We start from the raw sequence: 21,015 nt of genomic DNA on the forward strand, positions 1-21,015 counted from the left end.
TAAGAACAAAATAGAAATCACATTTATATTTAAACACTGATGTCTAAGCCTTATTTTCCTAGTGTTATTATATTTTAAATTGCATAAAATTAATGTAATGTCTTATAAAATTAATTATGTCTAACATATTTTATAAAAAATTATGGCTTAGACATCAGAATTTGAGTTAAAACTGATGTGTAATTTACTAAAGACACGAGTTTCTGGCCGATGTCTAGAATAGACATCACCGTCGGTAACACACCATCGTTCGAGGATTCCAATATAAATTGCTACATTTTTGTTGATAATCATTTAAGAACTGATTTATTAAGTGTTTCTGTTTTTGGATAAAATATGAGATAAAGTTATGATTCAGTTTATAAATGATGTTGATATTTAATTTACTGTAAATATAAAAAATTGGTATTATATTTAAGTTGTTGACTTTAGTATAGGATGTTGTGATCATCAAAAATTCGTATTGATATCTAAGTTGAAATTGACATCAAAATCAGTATTAATATCAAGAGTGCGGTTTTGAATAAAGTTGATATAAAGTTTTTTATTCAGTTCATAATCACTTTTTCATATTATTTTTTACAATATTCCCATAAATACAACTTTACCAGTTCTTATCCTTCATAAGCTTCAAATTATTGTTGAAGAAATTTTTACTCAAATATATCAAATTGGTTTTTAATATAGTTAAGAAACAATTATTAGATTCCATAACAAATTTTCTGGTTCAATAATTATTGTTATAAATGTTCTACTCCTTAACAAGACCATAAATATGTTATACTGAACTTGATGAGCATGTATTTCTCTCATTCTTCCATGTTTTAAATTTAACCTTCCAGTGAGGAATTACTTGCGCTGTTTAGCCGCATAATTCAAGAAAGGCAAAGAAAGAAGCGGTTATGAAGATGGTTATTTCAGGATATGCGAAATAAAGTAAGTCATATTTTATAAAGTTGTTTCAAAGTTATACTAGTGGTTTAAGTTTTGAGATTGGGAATTATTGCAAAGAGTTTTAAAAGAAAGGAAAAGTTTATTTATGGAATTTGAAATTCTTGTTTGTAGAATTGTAATCTAAAAAAATCTTAGTTTAGTTTGGGGTCGCTATTTCAACCGATGGTAATTGTTTATTGATGATACATGTTGTATTTTATTGAGGTTCATCGTGATGACCAAATTCCCTGATCCCGAATTTGGGGACGTTACAATGATCACATACGATCTACACGTATGGTGAACTGAAATCTCTTGCTTTTATCTTTGTAAGGTGAGTTGAAATTTTTTTCCCTTTTTCGGCATGTATAATATTTTTTGAATTTTTTGAAAATATTGATAAAATATTAAAGTACCATAATTAAATATTGAATATTCAATTTTTTAAAGTTCTTGTGTATTAATCATGATTTTGAAAATGTCCTAAATCTTATTTTGTGTATTAAATTAAGATTTCGAAGGTCATTAATAAATAAAATATTTCAATTTTAATAAATTGTACAATATAAGATTCTTTGAATTTATAGAATTTTAAGTGATCTTCATAAATATATGATTTTATTCTTTAAATTAATATAGATAGAATTTAAGTATGATTATTGAAATGTACGATCTCCACATATTTTCTATGTAAAACATCTTTACAAATAATTACTTATTTATGTAAAATCCACTAATTCAAATAAAATATTGAATTACCTGAGTCTGAATAAATTCAAAAATCATTAGAGTTTATTGAAATATCGTCTCTATAGAATTCATATTGAAGACACTAAGGAAACGTGTTTACTGGCTAGAGGAGAAGAAAATACACGGTTGTGGCATTTACGCCTTGGACATGTGAATTTCAAAGCGATGCAATTGATGTCAAACAATCAGATGGTGCGTGGGCTTTCTTCGATCACTCAACCAAGGGAACTCTACAGTGGATGTCTCATGTCCAAGCAATCGCGTAAGCCTTTTCCTACTTACTCAAACTTTACTGCTAAACATGCATTAGAATTGATAAATAGAGACCTTTGTGGACCGATTTCACCTTCTACTCGAGCTGGTCATCAGTATTTTTTGTTACTAGTTGATGACTATTCTTGTATGATTAGGACATACATGCTTAAATCTAAAAACGAGGCACTGACTTGCTTTAAGAAATTTAAAGTCTTAGTTGAAAATGCAACAAAGCAAAAAATCCAGGCGTTTCGTAACGATCGGAGAGGCGAATTTTGCAACAAAGCTTTTGAGTCTTTCTGTGAAGATGCAGGCATCTTAAGGCAATATATTGCGCCCTACACACCACAACAAAATGGTGTCGTAGAGCACATAAATTATACCGTTGTAGCTATAGCTCGAAGTATGTTGAAAGAGAGAGAGGTGCCTGCACAGTTCTGGGGCGAAGCTGTTAGACATGCCGTCTACCTTTTAAACAAACTCCCTACACGAGCACTCTCAAATATCACTCCATATCAGGCCTGTTTTGGGGATACACCATCTGTCGAATATCTGAGAGTTTTTGGTTGTCTCTCTTACATGAAAGTTCCAGCTGTGTTTACAAGAAAACATGATGATCGAAGCAAACCTCTAGTTCATTTTGGTCGTGAACCGGGGACCAAGGCTTACCGGTTGTACGACCCAGATTCAGGGCGGATACATATAAGCAGAGATGTCACATTTAACGAGGCAAAAAGATGGTGCTAGAGTAAGTTAGGTGCACAAATTACTCAGATAGCAGGGTATTTTAGGTTTGATGTTTATACACCAGACACACCAGCCATACCAGACATACCGGAAAATTATGAGATTGACAGTGCAACATCTCCTATGATGCCAGCTACTCAGACTGATTCTCTATCGAGAGTTTACACCACAACAACCACTAGTATGCCCACTGGCAGTGACAGCGAGCCACAATATTTTAGACGTCTCTCTGATATTTACAATACAACTAAAATAATGGAGCTCGAGGATGAATTATTATTATCCAGTATTGATGAACCTGTCAATTTCGAACAAGCTGTTAAAGATGAAGCCTGGAGAGCGAAAATGAATACAAAATTGCTACAATTGAAAAAAATAATACATGGCAACTCACTGATCTCCCAAAGGGTCATAAAGCTATTAATTTTTAATGGTTTTTCAAACTGAAGAAGGACACAAATGGTGACATAATCAAGCATAAAGCCCGTTTGGTAGTTACGGGTTATGTGCAGAAATGTGCTATCGATTATGATGTAGTCTTTGCCCCCGTAACAAGGCTGGAAACGGTTCGGTTGCTCCTGGCTTTGGCAGCTAAAAACACATAGGAGGTGCATCACCTTGATGTTAAGTCTGCATTTTTAAATGGTATTCTACTCGAAGAAGTCTATGTGTCACAACCAAAAGGATACGTGAAATAGGGGAAAGAACACAAGGTTTATAAACTGTTGAAGTAATTATATGTCTTACGTCAAACACCTAGAGCATGGTACTCTCGACTGAACCAGTACTTACTAATATTAGGTTTTGTCAAATGTCCTTATGAGCACGTTGTATACAATCGCAAGGATGGCACTGGTTCCTTGATTGTTGGAGTCTATTTTGATGACTTAATAATTACTGGCACTAGTATTTCACTCATTGTTAAATTCAAGGAGGAAATGAGTAGAGAATTTGACATGACTGATTTTGGAAGGCTGTCATACTATTTAGGGTTGGAGGTCGATCAACAACAAGGGTATATTGAGATAAAACAGACATCATATGCTAAAAAGTGCTGAAAAGGGCAGGTCTCAGCGAATGTAAATCTGTCAAGTATCCTATCGACTTTAAGCTGCAGATTGATGCTGATGCAACTGGTGAAGCAGTGGACTCAACTTATTATAAGATCCTTGTAGGAGGTTTACGTTATCTGGTCTATACTCGCCCCGACATAGCATATGCTGTTGGGATAGTTAGTCGCTATATGTAAAGGCCTACAGCGGTGCACTTAAACACTATCAAGAGGATATGTCGATATGTAAAAGGAACTTTGCATTACGGCCTGATGTACATGAAGGGACAGGGTAATTATATTTTGTCTGGTTTTTCTGATAGCGAGTTGGCAGGAAGTGTGGAGGACAGGAAAAGTACAAGTGGCATGGCGTTTTATCTTGATGAGAGCTTGATTTCTTGGATTTCACAGAAGCAGCGGTGCGTTGCTATTTCTTGGTGTGAAGCTGAATTTATGGCAGCTACAACTGCAGCTTGTCAAGGGATATGGCTTCAAAGAGTTCTCATTCAGATTACCGATATTGAAATAGGTCTAGTTCTCTTATATATTGACAATAAGTCTGCCATTGATCTGGAAAGAAACCCAATTTTCCATGGAAGAAGTAAGCACATTGATGTGCGATATCACTTCATCAAAGATTGTGTTGAGCAATGTTTGATTGAGATTAAGCATGTTTAAACAAACGAACAACGTGCTGATATATTAACTAAAACACTTTCTATAACTAAGTTCTAGAATATGAGAAGTCTACTTGGAGTCAAAATTCTGAAACATGTTTAGATTAAAGGGGAGCATGTTGGACATATTATTTAAACATGTTTCTGTCTGTTTCTTTTGGTTTTGAATAAATTAACTTTAACGTTGTAGTAGTAGTGGGAGAATGTAGTTGCGTTTTAGTAGGAATCGTGAGCAAGTTAATCTCCTGTTTTATAGGATCTTTAGCTGTTAGCTGTTGCTTTTAATAAGTCATTCAGAATATTATCTGCATATTTTCTCAGAGTACAAGCTTTGTTCTATCAGTTGGAAACTTAGAAGAAGCTTACAATCATCTTACATCGTTACTTGGTTCTCAGATTTTCTTATCAAATTTGGAGTCCCTTTTGCATTCATTAAAATTGGTTAAATTTTCCGTAACCAATATTCTGCACATCAATGGCAGGCCTCTGTATACGAGACACAATTACAAGTGTGTTGGGCACCATATTTGTGTTACTCAAAATGTGTCTCTCCGGGGAACGAAATACATTCAGTATAAGGGATGTAAATTGTCCACGGTCCTCTTTTATTTCTTGAACATGTAATCAAATAATTTTTAATCTTCTAAATTAAACATATTAATTGATACATGCTTAGCTGTGTAATGTGCCAATTCTTCATTCTAGAATTTTCAAGTTTATCTCTCATAGAAGAAAATGGCAAAGGAAGCTTGAGACGCCGTCAAAACTATGTGTTTGGGAGCAGATCGTGTCAAGACAGCAAAGATTCGAACTCTTAAGGCAGAGTTCGAGGCCTTGTGTATGAAGGAGACAGAGCCACTTGATGATTTTTGTACAAAGTTGAATGGGCTAGTGACCACCATAAGAGCGCTTGGTGAGGAGGTCAAGAAAATGTATATTGTAAAAAAATTGCTACGGGCAGTTACTACTAAATTTCTGCAAATAGCCTCAGCCATTAAACAATTCAGAAATCTTGAAACGATGACTGTTGAAGAGGTAGTTGGGTCCTTAAACACTACTAGAAAACGTAGAATAGACATCGGCTAAAAACCGATGTCTATGAACAAAAAAATCTGATGTCTTCGTGGGTGATGTTAAAGATCCCCCATTTAACATCGGTTTTAAACTGATGTTAAAGAAGATATATAACATCAGTTTTTAAAGTTGTTAAATTTCTAATATATATCTAATCTTAATATATTATCATAATATGATATTTTTATCAATTTAAACATATGTGAGATAAGCAAAATATTTCCATTTATCCATTTAACTAATGTTACTAATACCAGTAACAATAATTTTCAAGATAAACCGAAGTAAACATAACTTTTGACATCAGTTCTTTATTTCAAACCGATATCTATTGGTAACAAACCGATGTCTATAAAGCTTAATAACATCGATTTTTTGTTTTAAGATTTTTTTTGTAGTATTTAACATCGGTTTTATTCGATATTACTGATGTCAATGTTCCATTAAAACTGATGTATTAAGTTTTGATAGACATCAATTTTTTATTTTATAACAGTTGTTAAAGTGTTAAATTAACATCACTTTCCATTTTAGTGATGTCTGATTACCTATTTCATTAATGTACATTTTATAAATATAGATGCCAAAAATTTGCCAAACCAATAAACTAACAAAACCAATTGTTGCATAATACCAATTGTCTATATATCCAATAACAATATCCAAAAATCAAGCACAACACTTTCATCTAATCCAAACATCAAGTACTACACATATTTATGTAGCATACTGTTTGCAAATATACTGTATTACCGGATTTTGGATCTTTGGCTACATAGGCAATCAATCTAACAACAGAGCTCCCTCGTCCACTTGTGTGAATTCCGCAAGGGGATAGCTTATGTGTGTAAGTCAGCAGCAACTGTGACTTTCTAGTTCCAGGATCACTGAGAAGAAAGATGTTGATATCTCCTCGAAATATAGCCTCAGATTGCAATGTCAATGCACTCCCACCAAAAAGCTGCAATTTGTCAATCAACCAAAACTCAAAGTATGGAATATATATGACTAAATTATATAGGACTGTGCCAATGGTAAGGAAGAGCAATAAACCAGAAAGTTCGGACAACTAGCTATAGAATGAGGTAGTTGTATGGAATGTATTGTTCGTGATAACTGTAATCAAGGATGGGTATTTGTTGCCAAAAATTTCTAGGATGGGTATATTGTTCAACTTTACACTAAATTATATAGGACTGTGCCAACTGTAAAGAAATGTATTTACTAGAAGAACTCACACACAATCCAAAAATTATTCAAGATAACCGAGAGCAAGAAAGAAGAAAATTTAAAATCAAGTTTGGGAGCGGTACCTTTGTTGCTTCCAAATTAAGGATTTAAATGATGTAGCACCTTCATTCCTTCAAGAAAAACCAAGCCATAGAAACACAGCTAAAACCCAGTATCCAATCCATCCAAACCAAGTGAACATATGATATATCTACACACACAAAGTCTGCACATACATGCACACACCTATTTTAAGGATAAACAAGCGTCATCCTACTAGTAGAGCATGGGTGATTCTGTGATAGGTGTAATAGTATCGACATATACTCATAATGTTACATCATCTATAGCAGGCCCAAACTTTCCATTAAACAGTGTTAGAAATCAGATATTTAGGTTTTATACAAGTGTTTGATCCAGAATTACAAAGCAGCAGAAGTAATCACCTGTAATACAAGTACTTCTCATATATATCAAATGAAGCAATCACCTGTAAGACTTCTTTCAGTATTCTTTTTCTATATTGATCATTAGGTACATCTTGTCTTTCAACATAGCTCTTCCATATCTGCAAAAAAGTATTAGTACTATAGTCCATAGACATGTCAGGCAGCTCTAGAGTACATATATTTTTGTCTGACCTTCAATTTCTGCCTCTTAGCAGACTGCTCAGCATGTGCAAGATGGTGGAAATTTGTTATCTTGTCTGTGTTAAATGAAGTTTGAAGCTTTGCTAGACCATGTTAGAGAAGTGTCACTGCCACGCTAGGCTTACGTTATTTAGTGCATACAAGGCCTGACATAGCGTACTCGGTTGGAGTTGTGAGTAGGTACATGGAGAAGCCTACTCTGGTGCATCAACTAGCAGCTAAAAGAATATTGCTTTATATCAAAGGTACTTTAAAATATGGTTTGGTGTATACAGTGGGTAGTGGCAGTGATTCTTTGTCTGGTTACTCAGACAGTTTTAGATTAACGGGGAGAATGTTAGTTTTAATCTAAAACTATTTTGTTTATTTTAGTTATTTCTTTTATTTCCATATTTATTCTTAGGAAACAGAGTCATGCACGTAGTTGAGTGATTGTAGGAATGTGGTGATTCAGTCGTTGATGGCAGCAAAAGTTTAGGGAGTCTGGTGCTAGTTTTTATGCACTATCTTTTGTATTTTCTTTTCATATATGTTTGCAATGCTTAGATAAATAAAGCAACGTTCAGAGTACTTTCTTGGCTTGTTCTTCACTCAGACATATATATCTATACATTCATGTGCAAACAGGTGCCTAGATATATCCAATAAAGCTTACTGTTATAACAGATAAAAATTATGTAAAAATAATAAATAGTTCATATAATAACTATTGCAATAATTTATCACGTTTATTAGGATTATATAATCCAAATATTTAGGCTTACCCAAAAGAAAATTATTTTCATAATTAAGGGATGTAGTTAGTACATTTTATTTTTAATAACACAAGAATATTATTATTATATATGGACGGGATATATTTTAAATAAAAACACTCGCGGTATTAATGTTCATACCTTAAATCATTAATAATTTCAAATTGAATAGGCAATTTAAAAAAATGAATGACTAAATTATACGTACATGGTCACATTTGACATTTTGGGAAAATAAAATTAAAAAAATATATTTTTTTAGACAAAAACGAGATTCCTTATCCAGGTGTCACTTTTTGGTTTCATATTTTAAAATTTTAAAACATACATCTATTAAATGAGAAAAGTCTATATACCACTACTAACTCAAACTCATGATTTATTGCCTATGGACATTTTTGGTTATTTGATAGCTTCAAGTTAACGAATTTAGTCTGACATTTCCTAGTCATGTCATATGACAATCCTAGCATCAATGAATTGAGTGGGCGGTGGAATGAGTGCAACATGTACAAAGAGGAGAGAAGGGTGTTGTATTTGATGAATAAGAGGAATTACATGGCCAAGTAGTTGCGCAATCATGTATGGTTGGAAGGTTTATTTTTCAAAGGCTCACTGTATTTTGAAGTTGTAACAAATGTGATGGGCGGCCTAGAAATGTTGTGGTTGTTAAGGAAGTAGACGTTAATTGGTACAATGATATTTATATAAATTCTCATGTGAATTAAATATTTAGAGACCTACTGAATGGTCTCCACTAAGATCGAGCTTGAAGTTTCATTAATATCGAATGGTCTCTATGGATGTTTGAAAATAACCGTTTAATTAGTGGGAGATTTCAACAAGATAAGAATACCGCGATTATAACATTACATACAAAAGAAATGTGGGTACAAGTCTACAATCTAATGGTGGGGTTATGTCAGAAATACAACTTGAAAAATTTCTTGAGATTTGGATAGAACCGTTCAATCCTTACTAAAATTGCTTATCAAGCTTCCCTACCTCATGTATACACAAAATATGGTAAAATCCTTATAATTATGTTTATATACCTAAATGGGATATTATAAGTGATTTAGAAGGTGTATGAAAGTGCTACATGCCCAACTAGAAGCCGTCAAAATTATGTTTCCATTCACGTTGTCACTTCTCAAAGTACTCTTTGTTTCCCATTGGCTAACATAATATTCTTAACAAAAGTTTGCATAATCATCGAACTCTGTAAGAAGTGATTGCAGTTACAATCATATATCTCCCTTGTGAAAAAAAAATTGCCCTGTATCTCACTATGTAATAGTTTGTCTCTAGCAAATATGGTCAAATTCATTACTTTTTAACAATTAACGGTAAGACATAGCAAACGTAATCTGAAGCCCAATTTCTATTAATCATTATCTACTCGATAATATTCATTGGATGTCCTATTCCATTATTCCTAGAAGAAGCTGATAAAAATTCCTTTTATTCATTTTTTGTCCAGAATTAGTTTACGGTCTTTGTAGATTTGTGTGATCATTAGTATTTTTAGTAAAAAATAATATAACTTAATACGGTTAAACCAACACAGGCTTTGTATTTTTTTTGTCAAAATTGTAAAAATTGGAACTTGGATCAACTCACAATGAGTACTCGGATTACAACTGGTATATGAATTTTTAAATATTTGTTATACATTAAATATATTTCTTTTAATATTTTCTTATAAATATGTTAAAAGTTGAAATTTAAGTAAAAAATATCATTATTGTTATATTACTAGCCACAGTAAAGTTAAATAAATCATTTGCTTGATAATTTTTGAAAGTTTAATTGAACGTAACTTCTAACATTTGGCCATATGTTCTAATTAGTAATCAGTGTTCACTAACCACTGATCATAAATTACAAAAAAAAATGTTTACGAGTAACCACTTGTGCTTGCATGCTTCCAATTTACCATTGATCAAATTAATATTCTATTTTTCAATGAGAACTTCATCATCTACTTCACACTCAAAATCTTCTTTATGCAATTCTCTAATGTCCTTCTACTAGCGGGTGGAACTATACTACCAACTTCTAATATTATAGTTAAATCATCATAATCAGACAGATCCTCATCATCCCCCCCTTTAAAAATCCATCCTTGAGGTTTATTTGATTTCTTATTTGCAAGTGTTGCATGAAATTGTAAGTAGGCCACATTATATCTCTCAGCATCCAATCTATTCCTTTTTTGTATTTCCCTACAAAAAATGATCAAGTGTAATATTAGAAGAGTAGAAAATATACAACATTGATAATCAATAATGATTATTGCACAAGTAAAACTTATATGATTAGTTACCCCTTAAAAGGGCTCCATTTTTTTCACATCCTAATGAGCTAGAAGTTAAAGAAACCATGCTCACAGCAATCATTTGTAAATGTGGTGTTTCACATCTCCACCAAGCAATTAACAAAATTTCAAAAAAAATATACTAATGATAAATTTAAAATATCATTAGCATGGACATGTATGTAGGGCGGAAAATATAATAAATTATGAAATTACCAATATAAAATTTATCTTGCCATGACTTCCAATTTCTTTCCAAACAACCATTCCATTCTTTAATATGTGACCAACTCGGTATTAGCTACTAAATCCTATACCACCCAAGGCATGGACGAACAATAATCTCCATCAACCAGCCTAAGAACTCTTGCTAAAGGCTTGAAAATATTGGTACAATATTTCATGTTACTCCAAAGTAATTGATATACCACGGACAATCCCTCTATTCTCAACTTGCAAACATAAATTTTAAGTTCTCTTCTTATTCTATCATGCTCTACTTTGAAAGAAATAAACAAATGTGGTGACAGGCCTATCCTTACCATATCTCTTCTTTATATAAATTTCTCATTAAAGCTTACGTCTTATGATGTGCATAGGTAAAAATGGTGAGTCCATCCATTTCTTCAATTATTACTTGAAATTTTGAGTTCTACAGAAAGAATAAGAGATAAAATATTTGCTCAAACAATTAAACAAATAGCAGTAGGAACATATATAAAAACTGTTGCAGAAACACAAGTAATATTTGCTAAAAACTAAAATTTGGAGCATGAACAAGTAAAATTCTGCTGAAAAACAGCAATCAAAAGCTTTTAAAATCGAATGAAAAACCTGCTAAAAATACATCACGCCATAGATGACCTATTTGCATATTTTTTCCTGTGTTGCCATAGAAAACCTTACAATAGGTATGAAATTATAGCCCTATCACAACACCCATATTTTCGTGTTGCAATAGGCATAATAACATGTTGCAATAGCTCAATAAATCTTTTGTGTTGACATAGATGTCTTCTTTTTTGCAACACATGGACAGTGTTGCCATAAGTGGTTGAATTTTTTTTAATTTGAATTTAAAATTAAATATATCTTTAAAAATAGTACATTTGAATAAAATAGTTTGTAGAGTTTCTTCGAAAGGGAAAGCCTAAAATATACACAAATTATTCTTATGTTTATATAAATTGAAATATTTTATTATAATTTAAAATTAAATGAATATATTTTTTTAACCGATATAATAAAATATAAAAAATACTTGATTTCACTAAAATATTATATAAAAAAATAACACCCTGTAGTTCTATCACTTTTTCATAAATTAATTAATTAAATAAATTAATTCATAAATAATTTAATAAATGAATGATAATATTCATAATATGTATTAATTAAACAACATTAGAAATTTATTTTATTAAAAATTTATTTTTTGTAAATATTACAAATGCTGAAATTTCTAAATAAATAATTAAGTTTAGATAATGATAAAGTCCAAAATTCTAATCAATGAACTGTGGTAACTCTTAATCACACAGTCCTAGATGGCATAAGCAGCTGCTAGAAAAAGAATAGGGTATCAGCCAAAGGACTGTACCGATTTGGAATACGGTTTGTAAAACAGAAAATTAGAAATGAATATTTCAAAATTAATAATTAAACAATAATTTTAAAAAAAGTATGGATGAAACAAGGAGGAGTTCAGATATTTCATAACTAGATCAAAACATACAAATACACACATCATACATTACCTAATCTGTGCAACAGAACCAATGATCTGCAAGGCATGTAGAAAGTCACCGTAAATCAAATCACAAAACTAATTTTGGGTGCACTCACGTGTTCTCAATAAATATCAAATGGTCAAAAGCATGACTAATCGCACTGTCATGAAAGTATCATGTCACTAATGTCGCAATGACATGGCTCTAGCTAGCTACAAGGGTTGTCAAAGGCATATTTAGGATAGGGATATAGCTATATCCAAATTGGAATCCAGAAGTCCGAAACCGTATCCGAATCCGACCCCGTATTCAAAAATATCCGAGAAATGACTATTTGTATCCTAATCCGCCGGATATTATTCGGACCAGATCCGAATTGATTTTTTGAAAATTGATAAAATTTTATAAAATTTGTAGTAAATAAACAAGAAAAATAATATGATAAATTCTGCAAATTAATAGAATTATTAATACTAAAAGAATCATCATATTTAATAATTATTTTTAGTAGATAATATTTATTTGATAACTAATTTTTTGCACCAGGAGGCAAGACTCAAGAGCATGCAGTACAATGCTACTAGCAAACACAGGAAATGTGCAAGCCATTTAGTCATATACATTGACAAAAAAATACTACTTCACCATCTTTAACAATTCTTTCTACTGCTGCCATCTTAATACAAAATATAGAAAACTCTTGCTAGTTGCTACCATAATTTAGAGAAATGAGAATGTAATTAAGAAGCGATTTGAAGACTAGATATCTTGACTATCCTGCTACCATTAACAAAATGAGGAAGAAAAATGCTCTAAGCCAAAAAGAACTGGCAGAGTCGCAGGGACGCACATGTTGTGATACTGCTTGGCCCTTACTGGTGCCTGGAAAGTAACATGTAAATAGAGTTTATTGTATAGTAAAGTCTGAAGGTGTATACTATATAAATTTTATGGGAGTATGAGTAACTTAAGATTGAAAATATGACTTTACTAGATTGCTTATGGAAGACCAAAGTTTTCAGGGGATGATTGCTACTATTTCATCTGCTTCTAGCTAGTTTTAAAAAATTAGACTATATGCTTCATGTCATAAAACAATCTAAATTACTAACAAACAACCGACTTATAGCCTACAGGTTCAAATGATAATAACTTAATACAAGACTAGCAATATCCAGCGGCTTATGCCTAGATGCTCACTATCAATATCCAACAACTTCATCTAAATATGGGACCAAGCCTCATCCTTCCCTCACAAAACAAAAAAATCAGAGAACAAGATAGAGAACAATTATAGGGATAAGGAAATTATAACAGTAAAACGATCAATCATCACATTAAAAGAACAAAACAGTAGCATATAGTAACATAATTGAGCATACACTTTCACTATTCACAAGTCTCTATCCCATGCATCCTCCCAATCAGAGTTCAGACGTCCTAGAACCACCATCCTCAGAAGTTTTTCCTGTTCAACATTGCCGTATGAACACTAGTAAAAAAATGACTATATATGTAGCCTCTTATGTATTGTCTGTGGTTAAAGGGGACACATATTCTACTCTTATGTGCCTGGTGGTTAATGAACCTATGCATATTGACATATGTGTATGATCTTAAGTGTCATTACTAGATGACCCCAGTATATGTGTCTGTTGGTTGGAAAGCTACATAAATTATCAATTTTATGTGTCATTACTTGATGACCCGACACATATAATTGTCATATAATTGTTATATATGTTGGTTGGTTAAACCACATAAATTATCAATTTTGTGTTAGTTTTTAAATAAGCATATGCATGAGATGTACCAATTTTATGTAAATAGACACGTGATGGACTTTTACTTTTATTGAAAAGAAGTACACGTGCATATATTTAAACTTTTATAATAACGTTATTAACTTATTATAATCAGGTAAAACAAAGATGTGATATATATATATTATAACTTGTTAAATTAATTAAAGAACTTTTACTCATAAATTAATAATTATGTAATAATTATATTGTTAACATGATACTTGTTAAAAAAAGGTATATATGTTAACATTATAAAATGATATTTTAAATTTTTAATATTTTAATATATATAAGTTTAACTAAAAAATTTTAAAAAATCAAAATATGATTTTATACATATTAGTGTAATCAACAAAATTGTATTAAACTAGAAAAAAACTTTAATATGAGAGTTAAAATATCTTTAAAATGAGAAAAAGCATAAAATTTTTTGAAAAAGAAATTTATTGTGTAAAACATGAAGAAGCAACTAATAAATTGATAAGTATTAAAAAGAATTTTAAAATGCACTAATGTTAATATATTTTTTCAACTCCGATGTTAATAAATTTATAATCTCAAAATTTAACAGTCACATATTTCTAAAAATGTACAATATAAAAATATGAAGAATATTTAGCTCTATATAAATATTTTATTAATTTAAAATTTGTAAAAAATGAAATTTGAATAATTATTTGAAAATAAGATTATCAGTATAATAAGTATTATAAAAATGAATGATTACTTTACTCGTCATGAATTTAAGAAAATAAAACATATAATTTTAATGAAAATTGTCATTAAAATATATTTTCTCATTTTTTTATTAGTTTCCTAAACCCAGGAAGTGGGGAAAATTTGAAAAATAAAAAGATTTAGGAGTATATTTAAAAATTTGAAAATTTTTTGAATAAAAATTTAAAAGATTGACTTAAATATTTTCATCAAATGTTATATGATAAAAATTGGAGTATATATGTTATATGTTTTTGGTGTTTAAGTATAATTGTGAAGTAACATAAATTTTTATCAGAAAGTTATATATTATAAGTCTATTATCGTTTTTCACAATTAATTGTAAAAATATAAATTTTGTTTTATGTTACATAACATTTTCTGAAAATTTTAAAATATCAACTTTTTCTTGGTTAAGTTAAAATATCTAACATTGCAAAAATTTAAAAATTTTTCTTTTTTTTCTCATTTTTCTACAAAAATAATTTTCATTGAAACAATTTAAATATGAATATTATTAATTAGAAAATATAAAAATGTGACATTTAAAAATAATCTCAAATATAAAAAGTACATAAATTTTATTTAAATAATTATTGTTGCAACATTATACTTTTAAAAAATATATGCTAGGAAATATAAAGTAATTATTATATTTAAATAAGGAAGGTATCATTGAAATATGTAATGTCGTTAGTTTAATAAAAAAATTAAATACACGTTTTATAATAAAAAAACCTTTCCATATATAGTAGGTGAAACACACCATATACTAAACTTTATTAACAACCATTGGACAGGTGTTTTGCTAGCAGCTATTGGTGGAGTAAGTTTCCCTTATGCACTCTCACAGTGTTTCATGCCATAGTTTCTGACCACGAGCCTTTAAAGTTAGAACTGTTGAACTCTAAAATTCCAGCGAAACAATTTCGCTTCAGGTTCGAAAACACGTGGTTAAAAGAAAGTACTTTTCATGCAGAGGTTTCAAATTTCTGGCACAATCTTCCTTCTATGCATCTGCTCCCTAAATTAATCGAAGTCTCGAAGTATATGGCAAAATGGGGTCGAGGTTTCTTTCACAAATTCAGAGAAAAGGTAGCGAAACAGAAAGAGACTATTGATGGGCTGAAAAATAGAGAGGACGATGATGGTGTGCAGATGTATTTCGATGAGAAAGATAGACTTGAGGAGATTCTGAGCCATGAAGAAGCTTACTGGAAACAAAGAGCCAAATCATTTTGGCTTAAGGATGGAGATACGAATTCAAAGTATTTTCATGTTGCAGCTTCAAGTAGGAAAAAGCTAAATTATTTAACTGGTCTCAAGAATGCAGAGGGGATTCTTATTAGTAATCACGAAGACATGTGTGAATTACTAAAATATTATTTCAATAAGGTTTTTACAGAGGAAGGGGGAGGCGTTAGCAACAACAACTATGAATCAGATGTGAGAATTACGTGTAGCCAGAACGCGAGTCTCACGGAGGAACTCTCTTTCACTCAGTTTACTCAAGATGTAAAAAGTATGCATCCTGATAAAGCAAGCGGGCCCGATGGTCTTAACCCGGCTTTCTTTCAGCAATTCTGGGATATGCTCGGAACCGAGGTGTATAAATGTTGTAAGCAATGGCTAGTAGAGGGAGCATTTTCATCTGAGGTAAATGATACTACTTTGGTGTTAATCCCGAAGAAGGATAATATTGATGACCCTAAAGATCTTCGGCCCATAGCATTGTGCAACGTCCTTTATAAAATTTTGGCAAAAATTTTGGCCAATCACCTCCAAAAAATTCTTCCCGATGTTATTTCCGAAGAGCAATCAGCGTTTGTACCGGGGCGTAATATCTCAGATAATGTTCTTGTTGCTTTTGAAGTCTTGCACTACATGAAACGAAAAAATAGTGGGGCTGAAGGAGAGGTGGCGTTGAAACTTAATATTAGCAAAGCGTATGATCGCGTTAATTGGAATTATTTGAGAGATAGAATGGTTAGCATGGGATTTTCAGAGAAATGGATTAAGTGGGTTATGCTCTGTGTTACTACGGTGTCGTACTCTATCTCTTTTCAAGGCTCGCTTATTGGTCCTATTATCCCTACTCGAGGACTCCGTCAAGGAGACCCCCTGTCACCATATCTATTTTTGCTTTGCGTAGAGGGTTTGTCTAATGCTCTCAAAACAGCTGGTGATCATGGTCAGATTCATGGGTGTCAAATATGTGAGGCTGCTCCCTCAGTAACGCATTTGTTATTTGCCGATGACAACTTTTTATTCTTTAAAGCTACTGCTAATGAGGCCTCAATAGTTAAAAATGTTCTAGATACATATGAGAATTGGTCGGGACAAGCTGTTAACTATCAAAAATCGGCTATTTTCTTTAGTTCTAATGTGAGAATAGACAAACAACAGGAGATTATGGAGGTGCTTGGAGTGCATAATGATATAGGAGAAAGTAAGTACCTCGGATTGCCTTCACTGATTGGAAGATCAAAGAAACTGGTTTTTAAATACTTGAAGGATAAGGTGATTAACCAAATTAAAAGTTGGAGTGCTAAATTGTTATCCCGAGCTGGTAAATTAGTTCTCCTCAAGAATGTAGTGCAAGCGATCCCTGCATATGCGATGTCATGTTTCTTGTTGCCTAAATCAATTGGACAGGAAATTCAAAAGATCATGAATGCATTTTGGTGGCAGTCTAATTCAGCAAATAGCAAGGGTATTCGATGGCTAGCTTGGGAACGGATGTGTATGTCAAAGGAAAGCGGGGGTTTGGGTTTCAGAGACATCTATGGCTTTAACTTGGCCCTTCTTGGTAAACAATGTTGGAGTTTGATCAAGAGACCAAATGCTCTAGTAACGAGAGTGTTAAAAGCCAGGTACTACCCATCTTGTCATATTCTTGATGCCAAACGAACTGGGGGAGTGAGCTACACATGGTCTAGCATATGGGAAGCGAAAGAGGAGATGAAGAAGGGTCTAAGATGGGTTCTGGGGGATAGCGAATCCATCAATATTGGGTCTGATAGATGGTTGAGGTCTCTGGATACGTTTTGTGCTAATGCATCTACTACTAGTGATTGGGCAAAATGATCGAAGGTGTCAGCATTTTTTAAGGCGAACAGGAAAGAATGGGATGCAGAGAAAATTTATCTTCACTTTAATACAACTGATGCAGGGGCTATTCTTAATACGAGGATTCCACAAAATGGTACAAGAGACAGGATTGCCTGGGTCCATACTACAAATGGACAGTACTCTGTGAAGTCAGCGTATTATCAATGGTCACAAGCACACAGTGTTGGTGAGGAGATTTCGAGATCAGTGGGGTGGAAACGACTGTGGCAGCTACCGGTTCCGCATAAAATAAGAGTTTTTATTTGGAGGCTATGTCGCAACACTATTCCAGTTAGATACAGGCTTAGTGGGAAAGGAGTTCCAGTCACTATCAGTTGTTCGGTGTGCATAGTGGATGTAGAACATTTACGTCATCTATTTTTTGAATGTAGCTTTGCAAGAGAATGTTGGCAACTGCTGGACTTAGACTTTGATATGTATGATATGGAATACGTTTCAAACTGGCTAGTTAGTTTTTTTGCTACTGGGCAGTTGATGGTTTTGGTTAAAATGGCTGCTATGTTGTGGGGGATTTGGTATGCTCGGAATAAATGTATTTTCGAAGGTAAAGTTATGACTCCTGCAGTTGTTAAGGCCTGGTGCTTGAAGCAAGTTGATGAATGGCAGGCTGTGAATATAAAATCTGCTCATGCTCAGAATACTGGAGATGTCGCGGGGAATGGTAACCAGAGGTGGAAAAGGCCTAGGGAGGGTCATCTTAAAGTTAATGTTGATGCAGCTGTTACAGAGGGTCAAGGTTTTTTCTCGGTGGGTATGGTGCTAAGGGAAGTCACAGTTTTTGAAGCTGAAGCAACTGGTATCTTGGAGGCAGTGTTATGGGCTCGAGAGTGGACTGCAGATTTGGTCACGATCGAAAGTGACTCACTCCTCAGCGTCAATGCAGTTAATCAAAATCAGAATTGCCTTCTGGAACTTGGTGATTTTCTGCAATATTGCCGAGAGTTACTTCGTAGTAATGGTAGATTAGTTCTTTGTCATGTTAAAAAGCACGCGAACAAGGTAGTTCATCAGTTAGCTAAATTTCCTTGTGAGCCTAATAGCTTTATTGTTTACTCGTCTCCTCCATCCTTAATGTTGGAGACACTTGTGTCAGATGATTTGCTATTCTAATGAAATCATTTTGATCAAAAAAAAAACAACCCATATAAATAAAATATAGCTAAGTATTTCCATTACCCCACGTCTCAGAACTCTCCTCTTCCCTCTTTAGGTCCTCTTCTCTCCCCTCTCACTCTCCTCTCTCTTCCATTTTCTAGACTTATAAAGGTACAATCAATTTCTTACTATCACAACATCTAGGAATTTTTTGCATGGTGGAAAGTACAAGTCATCAGGTTAGTTAACCTACTCACTTTTTTCTTATCTAAATCTAAATTTCAATGTCTGTGCAGGTTGGTTAACCACTCACTTAGTTTATGGAAATTTAAATTTCAAGGTATGTTTATAATAATTTCAATCTCTATTTTGATTTTTAACTTTTATATAGTCTCTTGACCCAGTAGTTGTGTATTATACAGAGTTTACTGGCTGTGTACTCTATCTCCCAGGAAGAAGACCTGTGTTGGGGACTGTGCAAAGAACATTATTCATGATTTTGAAGATCTATACGTGAGATGTGATATTGGAGTTTTATACTAAAATCAAGGAAGTACCTTAATTTGTCATCATGTGAGGAGGAATTTGAAGCTAGGAAACTCATATTGGTGTTCATGAAAGCTTGTTCATAGTTTCCTAGCATTCATAATCATACTATGTACATTTTTGACAATTATAATATTTAGAAATAAAGTAGAAGTCTTGAACACTCTTTTGTTTTTTATTTTAATGGAACACTGTTTATTTTTAAGGTTGCATAATGTAGAATGAGGGACATGTGTAAAATAATTTTCTAGTACTATATTTTATAACAGTGTTAGACACTTAAAACATATATTTTGCAAGAAAATATTTTATTAGTATTTATTTGGTGACAAAATTAGTTACATATATGATGTAGAATAAGAAACAACAAAGCATATATATATATATATTAAACTATATGTGTCGATCGTTTAAGGTGACACATAAAATATATATTATATATGTCACCTATTGACAATTCCGACTAAAAATCAATCATCATATGTGTTGGTCAAAATTTTTTTTGTGGCGGTTGTGACCACTTTATATGTCATTTTGTGTCTGATTTTGACCGACATATATTGCATGTTTGTGTCGCCTTTTTAGCCGACACAAAAGATTCTCCTATTATATGCATCGACCATTTAACCGACATATATTGTTTATTTAACCGACATATAAAGTCTGGTGTGTACTAGTGGAAAGTCATTCTAAATTCAAACAACACATGTACAAAATTATATATTCAAATAAAAGAAAAATTAAAGTACCATCCTTGAAGTCCGGAAGCCAATCTTTAACACACATCAAAGTTTCGACCGAGTCATCATTTAAAGATGAACGAGTGTGCGTGATAATTCTACGACACTTACTAAAAGAACTCTCAGATGCGACCGAAGATGTTGGTATAGCCAAGATATCTCGAGCCATCCATGCAAGTATAGGAAACTTAGGACCACTAAGTTTCCACCACTGAAGAATGTCAAATTCCACTTCTTTTTTCATTGGAAATAGACCTTCTTTTAAATATTCCTCCAGCTCACTTCTTTTTGAATTTTCCCTCAAATTACTACTTGTAATAAAGTCCTGAAAACCTCCCAACCATTTTCTACAAACTTCAATTGTATTTCCAAAACTTTCATGACCAGATTTTTGTACAGGCCCCAAATCAGCACCATATTTCTCATAATATTCATTAAAAACCTGCGCTAAAGACTCACGTATCTCATCTATATAATAGTCAACATGAAGCTCATACAGACCCTTGTAAGCATAAGAGACAATCGCCATTTTTTATCTAGGATCAAGAACAACAACGATAGTTAACAACTTGTTATATTCTTCCCATTATTTATCAAATTTTAGTTGCATTTTATCCCCCATTGCTCTAATCCAATCATTATTGGATTCAGCCACAATTTTTAAACTTTTACGAATCTGAATTACATCGACAAATATATCTTGTTCCATTGAAACTTGAGAGAAGGTCGAATCGTTTCTGAATTAAAGTGTTAGATCTGCAAATAATAATCAAAGCCTCGTGTTAATTTTAGAATCTTCGAATAATCG

The 21,015-nt window shown here is 32.4% G+C and overlaps 2 protein-coding genes across 2 annotated transcripts; one reads left to right on the plus strand and one right to left on the minus strand.

Annotated features, from left to right (window-relative positions):
- The first annotated feature begins 5,181 nt into the window (after positions 1 to 5,181).
- On the plus strand, positions 5,182 to 18,936 carry LOC141666094 (uncharacterized). The gene is made up of 4 exons (XM_074472081.1): positions 5,182 to 5,448; positions 7,465 to 7,703; positions 15,495 to 17,764; positions 17,867 to 18,936. The coding sequence occupies exons 1-4, from the start codon at positions 5,182 to 5,184 to the stop codon at positions 18,934 to 18,936; spliced, it is 3,846 nt and encodes a 1,281-aa protein (XP_074328182.1).
- A 74-nt stretch (positions 18,937 to 19,010) lies between these two features.
- On the minus strand, positions 19,011 to 20,736 carry LOC141666095 (zinc finger BED domain-containing protein RICESLEEPER 2-like). Its single transcript, XM_074472082.1, has 2 exons — positions 20,217 to 20,736; positions 19,011 to 19,078 (listed from the first exon to the last, which is right to left on the minus strand). Exons 1-2 carry the CDS (start codon positions 20,734 to 20,736, stop codon positions 19,011 to 19,013), a joined length of 588 nt encoding a protein of 195 aa, XP_074328183.1.
- Positions 20,737 to 21,015: the final 279 nt, after the last annotated feature.

The sequence above is a fragment of the Apium graveolens genome, chromosome 6 (assembly GCF_009905375.1).
Source record: "Apium graveolens cultivar Ventura chromosome 6, ASM990537v1, whole genome shotgun sequence".
Classification (NCBI taxonomy): Eukaryota; Viridiplantae; Streptophyta; class Magnoliopsida; order Apiales; family Apiaceae; genus Apium; species Apium graveolens.